General features: G+C 39.7%; 1 protein-coding gene and 1 long non-coding RNA gene across 3 annotated transcripts in view; one reads left to right on the forward strand and one right to left on the reverse strand.

Annotated features, from left to right (window-relative positions):
* LOC308403693 overlaps positions 1–19,145 on the forward strand; it is a 46,004-nt gene that overhangs the window by 18,906 nt on the left and 7,953 nt on the right. The gene's annotated exons all lie outside the window — the stretch shown is intronic.
* Positions 4,388–11,535, reverse strand: vps33a (VPS33A core subunit of CORVET and HOPS complexes). The gene is made up of 13 exons (XM_080894023.1): positions 11,352–11,535; positions 10,990–11,055; positions 9,691–9,818; positions 9,387–9,573; positions 9,175–9,291; positions 8,891–9,065; positions 8,307–8,500; positions 7,887–8,013; positions 7,668–7,735; positions 6,251–6,388; positions 5,999–6,136; positions 5,739–5,907; positions 4,388–5,048 (listed from the first exon to the last, which is right to left on the reverse strand). Exons 1-13 carry the CDS (start codon positions 11,505–11,507, stop codon positions 4,855–4,857), a joined length of 1,857 nt encoding a protein of 618 aa, XP_080750149.1. The 5' UTR covers positions 11,508–11,535; the 3' UTR covers positions 4,388–4,854.

Genomic DNA, 19,145 nt, shown 5'->3' on the forward strand with positions numbered 1-19,145 from the left:
GTTGCAATACACTGGTGGAAACCATGCTCTGTTCAAATATGAATGCTAAGCAGCATTTTTTTTTTAAGAAAATAAAATGTTTAATAGAATTGCCAATTTCTATTGTAAATGGACAAGCATTTAGCTCTGTGATTACAGTCAACTGAAGCCGTTAACTTCAAACATCAATTCCCAGTCAGCAAAGCCTTTTGCAATGTGCACATAGAGAGGAGATAGAAATTACTGTCAAACATAAAGGTTTGCACCATGATAAATAATGTTTGGTGTTCTTCTGCACATTCTCAGGTCAGATGTTACACACAGATTTCAGGTTCATATGGTGGAATAGTTTGTAAAAATGTGGCTCTCCTCTGGATCAAACCTTCACACCACCTGTCTCAGTCCTCAGGACCTTCAAGCAGACGAGTTCACCTTTATAGAAAACCATACTGATTCTTCTTTAACCCCGTCTTACTTATTTTGAATGCCACACTGTTTTCAAAGGGAAACACCTGTGAAAACTGCATTCACACTGTTTTACTTTTGTTAATGTTGCCTTGCAACTTTCAGTCACAAAACTCATAATGCGCCTCTTGGTTAAAACGTGACAGCAGCTTTTTGTTGCTAACAGTTTTACGTCACTGCAGACTATTACTAAATAGCTGACTTCACCTCTGTTGGCACCACTGTCACACTTCCATGTCTTTCTGGGACATTTAACCCTTGTATGGTGTTCGGGTCTGTGAGACCCGTGTTCAGTTTTTTTCAAAAGAAAAATTAAACAATTAATTATTTTTTCACGTGTAAATGTGTTGTGTCTTTCCACTCACTCCACTTAATTATAACTGATTTATTTATAACATTTTATATAAAAGAAAAACGAGAAGCACATTAATTCATAAATGTGATCTAACAAAGGTAAAGGGAAAAAATTAACCATGTTTGCTGTTCATATGTCTTGTAATTGGGATGAAGTAAACATCTGTTGAGTAATTTAACATAAAATTGTTTGATAGTGTTAATTTGGAAAGCCAAAACTCTAGCGGGTCCACCAGACCCATGAAAACTGGCTGAGTAACAAAAATACGAACACCACACAAGGGTTAAAACGACTCTCACGGTTATTTGTAAAATTGATGAAAATGTGAGATTATAGTTTTAAATAACTATAAAACGATCGCTCTGCTGTGGCTCTGCTTCCGACGTTGTGCCAAATAGTTATTTTTCTATGTGTGTTTTTATATGTACCCTAATATTTTTGGTTATAATATAAATGGGCTGTAGTCAACAGAATTTATGAAGGGGAAATGATGTGTTTTGCAAGTTTATCACTCTGGCTTATTGTTTCTGCTCTGTGTTCTACATTATAACTAATCCAGTCCGTTCTGGCTTCTTCAAGTATCTTTATGGAACTGTGATGTTATATTTACGGTATTACAAATTTTACTCCCCTATTAGCCAGATCTTTCTTTAAAAAGATTTTTTTAATATCAGTGAGACTTCTCACCTGCTGTAAATAAATAATATGTAAAAGTCCCTTTCGCCAAAAACTGACCACAGCTTCTATATTGTGACAGGAATATCCTTTCTGCTTCAGAATGACTCTGTATCACTCATGAGAGATATATTTGAGATACTTTTTGACAGATTATTGGCCAACAAATCATCTACAACAGCTTTAATACTGGAAAACCACCAGCAGGGCTACTGCTCTGTCCTTACCTGTCTATCTCTGAGACTTAAACCATTTCTGATTATATTGTGTTTTGGTGGTGAATACAGTCTTGCCAACCAAATTTGGTCTTCATCAAATTACCACAAATTTATTGTCATATAAACCTTGAGGCTTTAATCCCTTTCGGAGCAGTTACTTGCTGTGTCTGCCTACTGGTTCAGCTTTCTTAGACATATGAAAACCCATCAGAGGGGAAAGCTTTGCTTCCCTTCACTCAGTAGATATTAGCACTGGAACACAAAAATCAATACACATGAACATTATCAATACCGATGATAAGTAGTATTTACATAAACATTTTTACAATACATAAAATAGTTCAGTGTATACTACACCACCATACAAACATGTTTTATAGCTTCTCTGTGCTCATTTGTAACACGTACATTATTAATATACATTTAAAAACAAACACACTGGATTCCAACAGCGTTAAAATAAGTTTCACCGACGGGTTTCTCTAAACACTTTGTTTTGTTCACTGAGAAATGTCGTGTCAAGAAGCCACAAGCTCCACTATGTGAATCACATAAGAAAACATGATAAATCCAGCTCTTATTATCGTTTTATGGAAACTTCATAGGCCGCAAATCCCAAGGTCTGCCTGATAAACACCACTAATAAGTCCTAGATCTGGCTTATTCTCCAACAGGTGTTTTCACTTTATTTTCCTATCATAAAATAAGTGGTCCACCTGGCAAGGAGCAAAGCGCCAAACAGCACAGTGTAACTGAAGAGAACAAATTTGAGGATTTCCTTGAATGTCCGGAGGAAGCGGATAAACAAGGGGTCCACATCCTGGGGCTCCTGCTGTGTCATTTGCCTCCGACCAAGCTGGGTTAGGTGTCCCATGTTTTGGCCTCGCCCCATTCTTCAAACAAACACATTTGTTAGATTTCAGTACAAAAGAAAAGAATTAGAATCAAGACAGGTGGCTGAAAGTTCATTAAACATATATGTACTGCAAGCAACACCGGCAGTATGAATGATTTAAATTTAACGTATGGAAATTTAGACAAAAACACCAGGATGCATCTTCATATTAACTTGTATTATAAGCACAAAGTTATTTATTCCTGGCAATGTAAAAGCCGAGGAAAGACTGGCGTTAATAATTTATCCCCCAAGTTGCACAAATGGGTTCAGTATCGATCTGCTTTGTTTGCGTACAGTTGCAAATAATATACTGAACATCATTCGCCTTTACTGCTTTTGGATATGAAAACAAGAACAATTCCTGCATGGTGAATCTGTTTTTTAAGGTCATTTTTTTCCACACTATTAAACAACAGCCACACCCATACAAGAACCGCGTTAGTCACAATAAATTTTGCTTATAAAAATGTATACTTTTATTATGTCTCCTCGTTAAAATAAAGAAAGTTGAGTGTCTGTTATCTTCTTAAAATTTTTATCTTGCTATCAAAAACAGACAAACTGTGCATAAAGTGACAAATGTAAACATGCATGAATGCCAGATAAGTCCACATGAGGTAAAGGCATAATTTCTGTTTTTATAAAAAATGAAACACTTACACCTTTGTATTGATGCAGCAGGACAGGAGCTGATCAGAAGGGCTCCTGTGCTTCTAGCCCTGAAGTCCAAGTTGATGTGTGCCGTCTTGAGCGTTTCAAGCCCTTGTGGGAGAGGAGGAGCCAAAAGGAAAAACTGATCACAAGGATCTGAATCCCCTGGGATTTATTTAATGGCAATAAAAGTGTTGTTGCACCTGCTCCTCAAGGAAACAGCAGGCCAAAATTTACAGATTTAAGTATTCTCTGAATAATTTACCAAAGTAGTTTCCAAGACTTTTACACAAGCAGCATGAAGGAAAAACTACAAAGATTAGCCAAACAGAGGTCACCAAAATATCTGAGTGCTGTCAGCAGGTCTCCCTATATATATAGCGTCAGGCACGGAGAAGGTATTGACTGATACAGAGATCAAACACCCTCCTGCCGCAGAGTTATCCTCTACCGGAACATGGAGCAAATGGCCTCCTAATTCAATCAGTGTCCTGTGCTGTCAAATCATGGGCTGCCGTGGGCTGAGCTCTCCAGACAGCACAGGGCCATTATCGGATGATCAGGAGGCCTGTTACTGCGCTAATTGCTCCTTCAGAGAACTGGAGCACTGCTGAGGAATACACTCTCATCCCTGCTTTTCATCCGCTTGCAATCAGCTTTCCTTACCAAAAAATTGCCCAATTTACAATAATCAAAATGGCGTATCACATGACCAAGTAATGTGACACTAATTATAGTTTAAGACTTTATTTAGTCATTTTTAATCCAAGCAAAGGAAAACAAACAAAAGACAACTACAAAAGCTTTCAAAAATGCAAATCAAATGCATCATTACTCTTCTATGGCATCACAAATATGTTTTAATTCTATATACAGTATATATACAGTAGCAGAAAAGCAATAGCTGCAATGACAGAAACACAACCAAAGGACAAAGTTCATTAGACATCAATAAACCTTTAAATTGCACGATACGGGCGCAACTCAAAGGGAGGACAGTAAAGATTATGGAATGTATATAAAAGACAGATGTAGCCTCCGGCTGCCCTAAACCTGCTTTTTCTCTAATGTCCAGCAGGGGGAAGAGTCCTCTGCAAAAAAATTAAATAAAATAAAAATCACCAGATTGTCTCCATTGCTTGTTCAGCCTTTTTTTTTTCTTTTAGAAAAGGAAAAATGTGTAATTTTGTAAATTCTAATTAAACTCTTGATTAGGGCAAAACAGATGATAAAGCAAGCTATGCTTCAGAGCTACGTTTTGCTGTACTATGAGCATTTCTCAGTCAGACCAACCCACGGTAAACACATCAAGAAAAGAAAACGGCCGACACAAACATCCGACTTTGCAAACAGGACTTTGCAAAACAAAGGGTGGCATCACTCAGGCGATTAGAAAGTGGAAATGCCTAAGGCTGCAGTGCCATAGTAGGTAACAGTTACTTTGACATAAAGATATTTTCACAGGGCAACTTTGAAAGAGCCGGTCTCTCTTTAAACCGGAAGAGACATCAATGAAACACCTGCAGGACAGTGATGTGGACATAAAAAAAACAGTAGCTGAGCTTTTCTGGTAGATGGGCTTTTTGATGTGGCCAGGTGTACGTGCAGGTGACTCATTGTGTTGGGGATTCAGGGCGGTCCATGAGGGATTTGATCCAAGTTGTGCCATTTATGAGTTTTGTGGTGGCTATAACATACTCCATCCCGCTGTCTTCCACTTGAGAGAGGAAACGGAGAGCAGCTATTTCTGCATACGTCACACCACCGAGGAAGAACACCAGCGTTGTCCGATTCTCTCCCTGCTGGCCTGTTGGACATTGAGAGGAGATGCAAGTCACTAAAATGCAACATAAAAACTAAATATATTAACAATAGCAAAGGATATTTTATTGTTTTTCCTTAATTCCACTCTGACCTGGTAAATCCTTTAAATACTACCAAATATAAATGTTAATAAAACACAGCTCAATGTAAAGCAAATAGCAATCCACCCTCTGTTAAAGCACAATTTTTTAAAAAAATGTGAAAACCCTTATTTAGCCATACACTCCCCCCAGATTAGAGTCCTCTATTATCACCTTTAAAAACTAATGCAAGGCAGGCATGTAGCAACAAGTCAACTGTCTAATGCCCAAACACAGTTCTAATTAGCACATTTCAAACAGAGTGTATAATTAAATTCATTATTCACATCAGTGCAACACCTACTACTGCCAAAATGAAAAGATGGAGGAAAACAAAAGGAAAACACTGGCTGTCACTCACAAATCAAGCACAGAGTGGTTTTTCAGCCTTTCTATCAAGAAAGGCACACAAAAAAACGACAAGCTAACAGTGGCTATGTGGCACCATTGGCTACATGCCATAAATCTGCCGCTATTCAGCATCTGACATAAACAAATCCTGTGTCTTATCTACACAGAGCAGGAGGGCGGCTGTTTTTGTTCTGTTGTGAGCAGCAGGGCAAAGAGCAGTCCTAGCTTCTCTTAGTCCTTACGTTTCTTATGGAGCCCAGAGGGGAGCTGTTGTCTCTCCTCAAAGTGTGGGCCGGGAAGCATTTTCAGCACCTCTTCGATGCTGCGCCACCCAGGCCGTGCCAAGATCTGAGTCAGTCGGATGCTAAGAGGAGAATAGCCACTGTACACATATGAGATGTCGTTGGGATTCTGAAAGAACAGAAAAACTCACAAACGTCAGCCCTTGCTTTTTCATGAGTTTAATCCATTAACTGCTTTCCTTTTTTTGTATATTGAGTACCTGCTCATTGGCGTCCTCCATCCACAGTTTAAGAGTTTTTCTAATAGTGGGGTAGTTATTCCGTGAGCCTGTCTGTGGCTTTAAAAGACCAGCCTTCTCTAGGTTGTTCAGCGTGAGTATGTGTTCATAACCATAGGTCTTCACACAGGGGGAGGAAAAAAGTTCAAAACCATCCAGTTTTAATTATGACACAGCAAATAATCATTTTTTGATTCAGCCAAGGGTGCAGAGAAAGCTTCTTTATGTCTTTACCTGGAGAATCTCCCTCTTGTAGTAGTCCATCACCTTGTGTTTGAGGCCATTGTTGCAGACTGACTGCATACACACCAGACGCAGGATCTTGATCAGGGGATCCTTCTGGGCAATGCAGTCTTCTATATACGTGTTCACCTGCATAGTCACATAATTTTAGGGTGTTTAGTGAACTTTTACTAAAAATCCTGTGAAACAGCACCTATAAAAACACACCTTGCAACTACTGGATTGGACTCCCTTTTGCCTACAGAACTGCCTTAATTCTTCATGGTATAGATTCAACAAGGTGCTGGAAACCCTGTTGGATCTATACCATGAAGAAACATTCCTCAAAGATTTTAGTTTGTATTTAAATGAAAGCATCACAAACTTGCTGCAGATTTGCTGGGTGTACATCAAGGATGCAAATAGGGTTGTGTAGGGAAACTCCCAGGAGATCAGCAGTTGTGAAATTCTCATACCAGCTCATCTGGCATCAACAACCATGTCATGTTCAAAGCCACTTACATCACCTTTCCTCCCATTCAGATGCTCAGTTTGTTTAGTATCTAAGGCTACGTTCACACTGCAGGTCTTAATGCTCAATTCCAATTTTTTGATCAAATCCAATTTTTTTTGTCTGCTTGTTCACACTACAAATAAAATGTGACAGCAAACGCTCTCTAGTGTGAACCCTCAAAGCGGCCCGCATCTGCAAAAGAAGACGTCACACACAACGCGCTCTGTTTAGACCCAGAGCAAACAGTATTGTTTGACTGATGGCCCTTAATATAAAGACTTGTTTTGGACTTTACCTCTCCCGATTTTTGCTTTAAGTTATTTTGTTATTTACATAATAATGTAAATAACCTAATAATTATCCTTATTGCTGTTTTAGAGAGAAGCGGTGCTTTAAAGGATAGTTGCAGATTTCTGTCAGAATCTGCAGATTATACAGTACAAATAACATGTTCACATTTCTCCAACGTTGTCTTCCCAGCAGTTTCACTAACATCTACATGTGATGGCCAGGAGGCGTTCGCGATGTCTTCTCCGGAGCTGATAATTGGCATCTGTCTTGTGTCAGTGACGTAAAAGACGGATTAAATGCGACCTGACCGTTCAAACAGCAGTCACTTTCTAAAACATCAGATATCTATCGGATTCAGTACCACATACGAAAGTGACCCAGATCAGATTTGAAAATATCGGATTTGTGCTGTTCACACTGTCATGCCATGATCAGATATGGGTCGCATAGGGTCAAAAAAATCGGATTTGATGCGCTTTCGCCTGCAGTGTGAACGTAGCCTAAATACATGGAGCTGCAGGCCGTGTGAGAATGGTTGAACAGGTTTATCTAATATATACGTGTTTTTGATAACGTGTAACAACTTATCTTAGGGAGGAAAATAGGTAACTAGATGAAAAATACCTTGTCTGTGTCAACACCAGTCATAAATTCCTGCTCCACTGTTAGATTATCAAAGAAGGCCTCGGATGCTGAAACATGAGATGATAGATGATTTACTACATAGTAATGGATATTGATGGAAATAGTTGTCTTTAAAGACTTTAAAGCCAAAAACTGAGCGAGATGTATGCTAAAAAACATAATGTGATTTGATGGGAAAGCATTGGATTATATACGCACTTGTGATGTCTTTGATCAGCTCGGCAATAGAAGTGTGGTTAGCCAGTGAGCTTCGGGCTGCCTGCATGTGAGGCAGCTGGGAGACAAACTGCTTAATTTCTCCCACCGTTTTGGCATTATGGCGCTCCTGAGAGACAAGAAGAGATGAAACAAGCATGATGCAGCATCCAAATAATCTTTAACCACTATCACACAAAACACCTCAGTAATAAAATTCAAGGCTTTGACATGCTACAGTTATAATGCACTGGACCATAGCACTCCTTTACTTGTTGTTTGGCCTAGCAAGAATATCTGAAACTGATCTCATGTTGCTCCCCGAAAGTACCCGGATTGGAATGAAGGAAATTTCACACTATGATCACCACATGTAAGCAAAGAAGGAAAAAAAAGCAAAAATGTATCCAAAACAAGGCTAACCTCAAAGGCGGCAGATATTATTTTAGCTTTTTTGCTTAGTGCTGCTCCAACAGCATTGAAATTTTTGTCCCGGATTTCCGCATACAGCTCCTCTGCTGAGTTGAGCTGTAACTTCTTGGGCTCGGTCGGCAAATCTTTACTCCCTTCACCTTGCTTCTTCTGTGCAAACTTCTCAGGAGGCAGCTTGACATAACCTGGAGTGAAAGCATAGAATTAAAAAAAAAAAAAAATGCTAAAAATAAAATAATCCCTGAAAAACTTATGGCTCAGGATAGTAACACTACTTGCATGAAAAGCTACCACACAGAAATGTCTGCAGGCAAGCATCCAAACAAGGATCACTAGACTGCAGACATCATCAAACTGCTGGAGAAACTAACCTCCACCTCAACACTACAATATGTCAAATATTGGAGAAAAAAAGAAGATTAATTTTAATGTTCAAGCGTAATCCTGCTTTGCTTTTTGATTAAAAATAAAGTTGCAAAAGAAACAGCGGGATATGCAGATGTCAGATACAATAAATATTACTGAGGCTCAACATGCAAACATAAGAATAAGAACTCTAATTGATTTATTCATACCATTACTGATTCCGTAAATCTCGTCAATGAGACCCTCATAGGTGAGCTGTGTGGCCAGAGGGGTGAGCAGGTCAACGTTACGATCAAGGAGAAGAAGGGTATCGAACACGGGCAGAATCTGATTCTGACTGCCAGCAAACTCCCTCTTCATCCTCAACATCATGTTGGCAACGAGCTGATAACAAGCAGAGCATTTGTTTATCAGAAAACTGTATTCACCTCGCTGCTGCAGAGCCTCTGCTTTCATATAAAACAGAAATTATTGCAGGTTACACCATGCTCACCCGTGCACATTCTCCTTTCCCATATATCTGTGGAATGGTGCCATACAGAGCCTGCAAGGTCATGAGGCCTTTGGCTGTGTGGTACAGACTTGTTTGGTCATTTTCCAGGTAGCACTCCTGAGTGAGACAAAGGGGAGTAATTTATGTGTATATGAGAGATTCCACCAAAGCAAGTATATGATATATATTTGTACTCTGCAACCTGAACACACCCTGAAAGCACTTTCATACTCCATGGACAGCAGGTCCCCATCGTAGGGAATCAGGTCCAGGATATACTCATCGATGTTGATGAAAGAGGCCAGCACGCCCTGCTCCTTCAGCCGCTGTTCGCACAGCATGCTCCGCCGAGGCACGAACAAAATATGAAAGTCTCGGGATGAATGGTGTCTATCCTCACTAAAGAGTAGCACAATTCATGTTGCAAAGTGTGGATAGCTATGCAAAGTGAGAGAAAGGACAAGAAAACAAAACCTTGTCTTTATCGCAGATTGAAGTTGAGACACATACACTCACCTAGTTATATTGTCTGCAATGATGTCCATAAGTTCCAGTCTGGGCCGGACAAAAAAGATGATATTTTTGACATCAGCAGGGGGAAGCCTCCCATTCTTGAGGGTGAACATCTTTTCCACTTCATGTTCCTGAACACACCATAATAAACGACAAGTTAAAACAACACCCTCAGCAACATTAGACACATGACATTAGTGTTAAAAGAAACTAGATAATAAGACGTGGGCCTTGTCTGTTGTCTGAGTTAATTTAGACATAAATTGTGCAAACACTTCCAAAAAATAATGTGCAAATAAATACAGAATTCCAAGATTTGAAAATCCCATGAACACATATTTCTTTTACACTAAAAAAATAACAGAAAACATAAAAGATTTAAAATAAGAAAATGGACCAAGAAAAATATTTGATTATTTTTAATTTGGCGACACCAGTACATCTCAAAAAAGGGCATGGGTATCTTTACCACAAACTGAGGAGACTAGCGGCTGGACTTTTAGGAGAGGAACACTGTACCTTTCTTGTCTGATATACAATTCTAGCTGCTCTACAGTTTCGAGTCTAATTTGTTGTATTTTTGATTTCACGATGTGCCAAATGCTTTCAGCTGGTGAAAAGTCTAGAATGTAGGCAGGATAGTTCAGTAGACTCTTCAACTATGAATGCATGCTGTTGTAATAGATGCTTAATGCGGTTTAGCAGTCTTTTGCTGAAATGTGCAAAAAGACTGCTGTCCTATCCAGTCTGGATAGGAGCATATGTCAAACCTGTTTTCAGCATTGCTAGATATGTAGACTACCAATTCCACAGGCATGAATGCAGCTCCATCAAAGGTGCAGGTTTTTGAAAGTGCTGATAATAAGTCAGATGCTGCCTTTCCTGTTTAGTCCTGAGGACACAACATCCACGTTTTGCAAAAATAATTTAAAGTCTTAATTCATCTGACCACAGAATAGTTTTCCACTTTGCATTTTACATTAGCAGACAGTAGCATTTCTGGATCACGTTCAACTATGGCTGATATGTACAAATCATGTTACTGACCTGTTACCAAATGTTCCTCAAGCTATTTCATTTTAGTACCAATTACTTTTCCAGACTGTTCTTCGTGTACCAACGTTTTCAGTTGTCTTGTTGCCATCACATTCAAAAGGGCCTAATATTTTTTCATTAAACAATATAAAGCTCTGACGTTTTCTATTTATGTATTGGTTTAGGAGATTTGCAAATTATTGCATTCCCACAAAGCACAGCTTCTTAACATTTTTAGAAATGGGTTTGTAAACAGAAAGCACTTACCTTCAACAGAGAGTACTGAGCTATTAGTCCAAACGGTCCCGTCAGATATTCGTCCCAAACAATGGCCTAAAGTAAGAGAGTAAGAACAAACAAAGCTTTGAATCGTGAGTAAGCAGAACTGAAGATGTTCTGTCAGGCGATACTTGCTAACTTTTACTTAGCTATTAGCTCGAATACTTTATAATACGACGCACCTATACAGATATATGTCTGCGTTATCTGTACTGTTTTACACATTCAAAATAAAACTATGACTATAATGTTAACTGACAGTCTCATGGTAACGCTGAGGCTCAGAGACCACATTGAGTACCACTACCAGTGTTTGGACCACATTTCACAGGCGTATGCGGGTTTGTCACCTTGCTTCCTGCGCATTTGTCCAAAAACTCTCGAAGCTCTTTTCGTGCTGCTTCTCTCAATATGTTTAAATTCACTCTACCGTACGACAAGTGAGCAGCCATTTTTTCCTTACTAGCAGCACAACAAATCAGGTGACTTCTGCGGAGTCGCATCATGTGACCAAAGAAAGTCAAGCTAGTTCATGCCAGTGATTGTAGAAAACACCACAATTGTACCAAACACTTCCACTTCACTAATGCACCGACAAATCCAGGTCGACACTATCTGTTTGCAGTCTACGGTAATAATAAATAAAAGTTAAATGCAAAACCTAAAATAGCATAACGTGCAATACGGGTTTCACGCATGCGTAGATGTTGCTCAGTATGAAAAACAGCTTAAGAGAAATACTCATGTCTCATACCGAGTCTCAGCGTCGTTTAAATTATACTTATTAAGCGCAGACATCCACAGAATAACATCGGAAACGTTTTCTATGGGCTCAAAATGTGGTCATAAATATTTTGTACTTGTAAATCGGTTTTGTACTTGTAAAAAAGATTTGTATGTGTAAAAAAGATTTGTGCGTGCGTAAAAAAGATTTGTATGTGTAAAAAAGATTTGTGCGTGCGTAAAAAAGATTTGTATGTGTAAAAAAGATTTGTGCGTGCGTAAAAAAGATTTGTATGTGTAAAAAAGATTTGTGCGTGTGTAAAAAAGATTTGAGTGTGGACTTAGCCCAAAAAACCCCTGCAAGTTACAAATACGAATTTTGACCCTATTTTTCTTCCTTTAAACTGATTGGTCAATGTCATGTCAATCACAAATTAAACAATCCAATCAGAGAACAGATGGGTTTGGCTATCGGAGGGGCACTTTTTTGAACTGCAGGTCCTTGAAGGGTAATCTCTATCCGGTTGTTCAGTGATGACGCGACGAATCCTACTTCCGGGCCTAAAGTAGTCTGCGTTTAATATGGCTTTTGTGTTGTTAACATGTTTAATGTTATGTATTTTCTTCTATTTGATCTCAAAAAGCTCCTAAAACAGTCAGTGATCCAGGTTGACCTCCCTCGGCTTTTATTACCGCTAATCATTTATTTAAGCTCAGTTTTTAAAACCTTAGGATGTAACTACAGCCCAGCCCATGCAGCAGTATATGAATGACTAACCTCGTATTGTGGATGGATTATCTCAGTTGTTCTCCTGGCTGAAGTTTGGTCCTTTTACAGCATCCTGCCATGCAATTACATTTGTTTCTGACCACCGAGAACACTCACGTTAACTTTTATCGAGTGGAAAAAAAGTTAGCTTGTTTATATTATGCTAACATAGCTGTGTCGCTAGCGGTCACGTAGCACATCATTATATACCAGCTAGCCCAACTTCAGTAACCTTACAAACGTCACTGCTGTTTAGTTTTCTGTCTTCATTTATGCTGGAAGTGATAACAGAGCTGTACGTTTTAATTTGTTTCCAAAACCCCGCAGTCAGGACATGCTATATTGTATTTAGATAGAAGCTAGCGAGCTAACTCCCTGCTAACTTCTAACTCCGTTAAATGTCATAAATTCCGTTTTCATGGATGCCTGGATGTTAAACTCAATTGTTACACCTGGTAGAGCAGAACGCTGATCATTTTATTAAAGATGAAAGACTTTAGACAGTTTTTCAACTCTCAGTAATGCCATAGTGATCGTTTGATATATGGAGCTGCAGCGGAGTTTAGACCCAGACGCGGCTAGTGACGTCAGACTGAACAACCGGATAGGGCTTTGGAGTTGACGTCACGCCGCAATGCATTGTGGGAGCGCTGCGCCATTTTCGGGGTCTATGAATCAAAACAAACACACTGTGTTGGAACGACGACTACAAGAAAGATGCTTAAAAGCAGCTCAAAAGAGAATGAACTGTATAGAGACCGATTGCGTAAAGAGGCGAAGCAGCGGTACTTGCAGAAAATAGCGTGCATTGGAAATGTGGACCCGTATGACATATGGCCGTGGAGTAGAAACCCCGAACACCTAGCGCTATTGACGTAGCGTGACATATTTTCGTACCTTGTCTGTGGAGTCAGCGCCGTACAAGTCGTCATTCAAACAAAGGTAAGTCAGCTCGAGTACAGTGAGTGAAATGCGTTTGATTTCCCTCCAAACATTCAGATTAGTGCAGCATAAATTCATTCATGAGGGGAAATTACAGTGAGAACATGTGGAGGCTGTTAGGTGGATAACATAGTGAGTTCAGTGCATTGATGTGACATTGTCCTGAAGGATTTAGTTATTCTTTATGGTTAAAGAAATTGCACTAATTTATTCATATTTATTATAAATAATCCTAATTACACATCTTGCTTCCATGTTTGTATCCTGTGTCACTAAAAATACATTTTATTTTAGTTTTATACATTGATTAATGACCTGCAGAATATCCTTATCATATTAAGTGATTCATAATTGTCACTTTATGCTTTCTCCATCTCTAAAGTGATGACATCCTTGCATTACATACTTTAGGTTCATTTTCTGCAGGCAGGTTTCTGAAAGAGAACAGGCAGATTTACACTATAACATGCAGCGTTCTATAGATGGACACATAAAGAAATGAAAAATGACATGTATGTGCTAACTTTCTAAACACTTTGTTACATTTATGATAAAGTAGATTAAACACATTTACGTCGGCCTTGGCTCATAGTTCTTGTCTTTAAATGAACTTTGTGTGTGTTTCAGGTCCTGCACTCTCAAAGACTGAATGAACCAGCATTGCAGCCATGGGTCACTGTGAGCATCACAGGGAAGGTTGAAGCCGCCCACTGCACCTGTATGGCCGGAGTCGCAGAGACCTGCAGCCATGTCGCTGCTCTTCTGTTTAATGTAGAAGCAGCAGTGTTGATCTGTGGCACAAGGACTGTTACAGATGAACCTGCATACTGGGTTTTGCTGGGTAATGTGACCAAGATACAGCCAGAGGTTGGCCATAAGATGGACTTCTCCTCTTCAGCTGCCTAAAAAAAGGCTCTTGATCAAAACATAAACAGACCATCTGTAGTGACAGGTAAAAGGAGCCGTCCTCAAAAAAGAAAACTCCCACCTGCTACTGTGGAGGAGTTGTCACTGCTATAATGCCATAATGTTTTATCTAGGGGTCTAGATTTATGCCTGAAGTGCGCTGCCGTGTAAATAATTTGCATTTACTGAATATGTACTGACTGAGTCCCACTGTTCAAATGTTGAATAAAGAAACAAACTAATTTTTGCCTCTTTTTTTATTTTATTAAAACCACTTTATAGAACATCACATCAGTAACAGTGTAAAATCCATGTCATTTATAGTTTACAAATGACAAAATGTTTACACAAAACCATGAGTGTTTACATGATATCACCCACTACTAACATTACTTTATTTACTGTATCTTTTGAAAAAATAACAGCACAAGACTTAAGAACATTTATCAGAAGCAGGTTTCATTCTTCCCTGGTTTTATTATCACACTGTTCACCAAATGCAGCAAACCTTCACCATCTTATCCAGGAGGGTCAACTCTTCACCCTCACATGGAAGAAGTAATCTGATTGGCATGGTGATGTTTGAAGCAGGTCCCTTGTGTAGCGCTGGGACCCAGTCATGATGTTTCATCCATTTCATCGGCTGGTTTGCTGCAATAATGCCAAATAATTAGCAACTCTATAAATAGAAGGTAGTTCTGCAAAATCACTCAGTAGGATGTTTGTTCTAATTTGCTATGACCTCAGAGTGCATTGAAAATGAAACTAATAGGCTATAAAGAGTGATATGAACATATTTAGAACTTACCGGAATGAAAATGTCTGGAGCACCAACAGATATTTGGAGATGGAAGAGAACTGCACGTCAGCTCGTCTCACAGCTGCTATCCAGGCTAGACGCCTTGGTTTGGTAACATCGATACACGAGCTGCCTCATGTTGCTTCCAGGTTGGGAAAGAATGAAAAGATAAACCCTTTTCAAGCTTATTCTCTTGCCGGTGTTGTGCAATCGAACATTGCAGCCGACCACACAGCAAATACGAACCATGGCTGTTGTGTGTGCCTTCGCTCCCTTTTCACTTGCGCTAGACCCCCAAAATGGCGGATTGGGCCAAAATCCTTTCCACGCCCACCCCCGTGACATCACGCTCCAAAGCCCTATATAAATATCCGATAGCAGTTAGGTCCCCTTACTTTCAGCAGCTGTTGAAAGGATAAAGTTGTGGTATGTCAGTGGTTAGAAATACCATTATTACTTTAGGATTAGTTTAACACAACGTCAGGGCTGACCCGGGACCATTGCTGTGAGTCACAGCGCGCAGCATAAAAGTCCCTTCACATCGGATGCAGGATGTGCTGCTAATGCTAATTGCTAACTAAAAGCAAAGGATCCAGAATTTGTTGCTGGCTGCTGAGCTCTGTGGGTTTTTGCAGCAGCTCTACCTGTACTAGATGCACCTGCTCCTTGTTGTTTTTATCGCTGACTTTATGTGAACTACAAGAGTTTCTGTTTTTTTTGCTAGTTCTTCAAATGTTCAATAAAAACATGTATGCTAATTCATAACGAAGAAAGCTTTGTAATGAAGACTGTCATTTCCAAAACACTGCCCCCCCCCCCCCTGCCTCCGCAGCACTGTTGAAAAGGCTGCGGAAGTCCCTGTATTAAACACGTAGTCCTGTGACACAAAAATCACCAAACTCGGACGACCACAGACTGTTTTCCTTCGTGCGCTGGGTTGGCATGTAAAAGGGCATTTATTCCCTTCAAAGACCTGCAGTTCAAAAAAAGCGCCCCTGCGACAGCCAAACCCATCTGTTCTCTGATTGGATTGTTACATTTGTGATTGACGACATTCACCAATCAGATGAAAGGAAGAAAAATGGGGTCAAAATTCGTAGTTGTAACTTGCAGGGTTTTTTTGGCTAAGTCCACACACAAATCTTTTTTATGCACACACAAATCTTTTTTACACACACAAATCTTTTTTACAAGTACAAAACCGATTTACAAGTACAAAATATTTATGACCGCATTTTGAGCCCATAGTTTTCCGTTCAAGTATGCTTTTTAATACGATGAAGGAAGCGCAGAGAAGGTACTATTTTAGTCCTCCTGTACTCTTTTTGCGAGTAGGTGTGACAACCAATGACAGTTTTCTACTGTCATTGGCAATAACACGTACTTTTATTTTTGGGGGGAGGAGGGGGTGACAGAGATTGAAACTTTACTGATAAATTCTCCAAGTAAAAAAATACCATCCATCCATCCATTCGCTTCCGCTTATCCTTTTCAGGGTCGCGGGGGGCGCTGGAGCCTATCCCAGCTGTCATAGGGCGAGAGGCAGGGTACACCCTGGAAAAAAATACCAGCGTCCACAAATGTCACCTTTTTTTTTTAAATATTAAACTTTATTAAGAAACAGTATACAGAACATGTATACAATTAGTACAAAATTAACATATGCCAGGGGGTGTGATACAAAGAATAACAAACATTCAAATAATTTGTAATTACTACAAATAGTAATAGTTTTCATAGCCTTTTTGTTAAGTGATCCACTAATCAATTTTATGTAACATAAAACATCATTATAGTAATGTTTAAAATTAGGTTTTTTGTTACTGTATTTGCATTTGTGAAAATAAAATTTAGCTAAGATAACTAACAAGTTTATTATAAAGTAAACATCTTCTTTTTTTTTTTGCCTTCGAAAGAAACAAAATACATTTTCCCATTTCACAGTAAAGTCTTTATATAGATGTCCAGCAATGAATCTACTGAAGTCTTTCCAAAATGTTCTAGCATATGAACAGATCCAGAAGAGGTGTTGCACAGTCTCAGGATGGCTTCCACAAAATCCACAGTTCACATTTATGTCCCTTTTGAACTTTGTCATGTAATGATTAGCAGGATACCATTTATGCAGTATTTTAAATGAAACTTCCTTCACTTTATTCGTTACCAGATACTTGTTAGGAATTGTCCATACTCTTTTCCAGTTAATGTCACTGACAAAGAAATTCCAATAAGAGACCACATGTGGGATACCACAAATGTCACATGACAACCTTTAGGGCATTAGAGTTGACGTCACGCCGCAATGCATTATGGGAGAGCAGCACCATTTTAGCAGGCCATGAATCACAACAAACACACTGTGTTGGAAGGAAGATTGCTACAAATCATACTTATATATATATATATATATATATATATATATATATATATACACACATATATATATATATATATATATATATATATATATATATATATATATATATATATATACACACATATATATATATATATATATATATATATATATACACACATATATATATATATATATATATATATATATATATATATATATATATATATATATATATATATATATATATATATATATACACACATATATATATATATAAAAACACCCATAAAAACACCCAATACATGAGCGGGACACAGAAAGGAATTGGCAAGAATACCAGAGGCGCAAAACACCAGCTACTGGTAGACAGAACAATCAGCCGAGACTGCAAGACCAGACTGACAAACCTGTGCACTGCCTGGATTGATTACAAGAAGGCCTATGACTCAATGCCCCACAGCTGGATACTGGAATGCCTAGAATTGTACAAGATCAATGGGACCCTAAGAGCCTTCATCAGGAACTCAATGGGGATGTGGCGTACAACACTAGAGGCCAACTCCAAGCCCATAGCACAAGTCACCATCAAGTGCGGGATCTACCAAGGAGATGCTCTGTCCCCACTGCTGTTCTGCATAGGCCTGAACCCCCTCAGTGAGATCATTAACAAGACTGGCTACGGATACCGACTATGGAACGGAGCAGTTGTCAGCCACCTCCTGTACATGGATGACATCAAGCTGTATGCCAAGAGTGAACGAGACATCGATTCACTGATCCACACTACCAGGCTATACAGCAATGACATTGGAATGTCGTTCGGACTGGAGAAGTGTAGTCGGATGGTATCAAAGAGAGGGAAGGTAGTCAGAACTGAGGGGATTGAACTACCAGAAGGCAACATTGCAGACATAGAGGACAGTTACAAGTACCTGGGGATCCCACAGGCAAATGGGAACCATGAAGAGGCCGCTAGAAAGGCTGCAACCACCAAGTACCTGCAGAGGGTCAGGCAAGTCCTGAGGAGTCAGCTGAATGGTAAGAACAAGATCCGGGCCATCAACACGTACGCCCTGCCCGTGATCAGGTACCCTGCTGGGGTAATAGGCTGGCCAAAGGAGGAGATAGAAGCCACTGACATAAAGACAAGAAAGCTCCTTACCATGCATGGAGGGTTTCACCCCAAGTCCAGCACCCTGAGGCTGTACGCTAAGCGGAAGGAAGGGGGCCGGGGACTGGTGAGTGTCAGCACCACAGTCCAGGATGAGACAAGGTACATCCAAGAATACATTGGGAAGATGGCCCCAACTGACCGAGTGCTCAGTGAATACCTCAGGCAGCAGAAACCCAAGAAAGAGGAGGGAGACGAGGAACCATCATGGAAGGACAGGCCCCTGCACGGTATGTACCACCGGCAGATAGAGGAGGTGGCTGATATCCAGAAATCCTACCAGTGGCTGGACAAAGCTGGACTGAAAGACAGCACAGAGGCACTAATCATGGCAGCACAAGAACAAGCTCTGAGTACAAGATCCATAGAGGCTGGGGTCTATCACACCAGGCAAGACCCCAGGTGCAGGCTGTGTAAAGATGCCCCAGAGACAATCCAGCACATAACAGCAGGGTGCAAGATGCTAGCAGGCAAG

This window comes from Rhamphochromis sp. 'chilingali', assembly GCF_963969265.1.
Source record: "Rhamphochromis sp. 'chilingali' genome assembly, chromosome: 10".
In the NCBI taxonomy this organism is placed as follows: Eukaryota; Metazoa; Chordata; class Actinopteri; order Cichliformes; family Cichlidae; genus Rhamphochromis; species Rhamphochromis sp. 'chilingali'.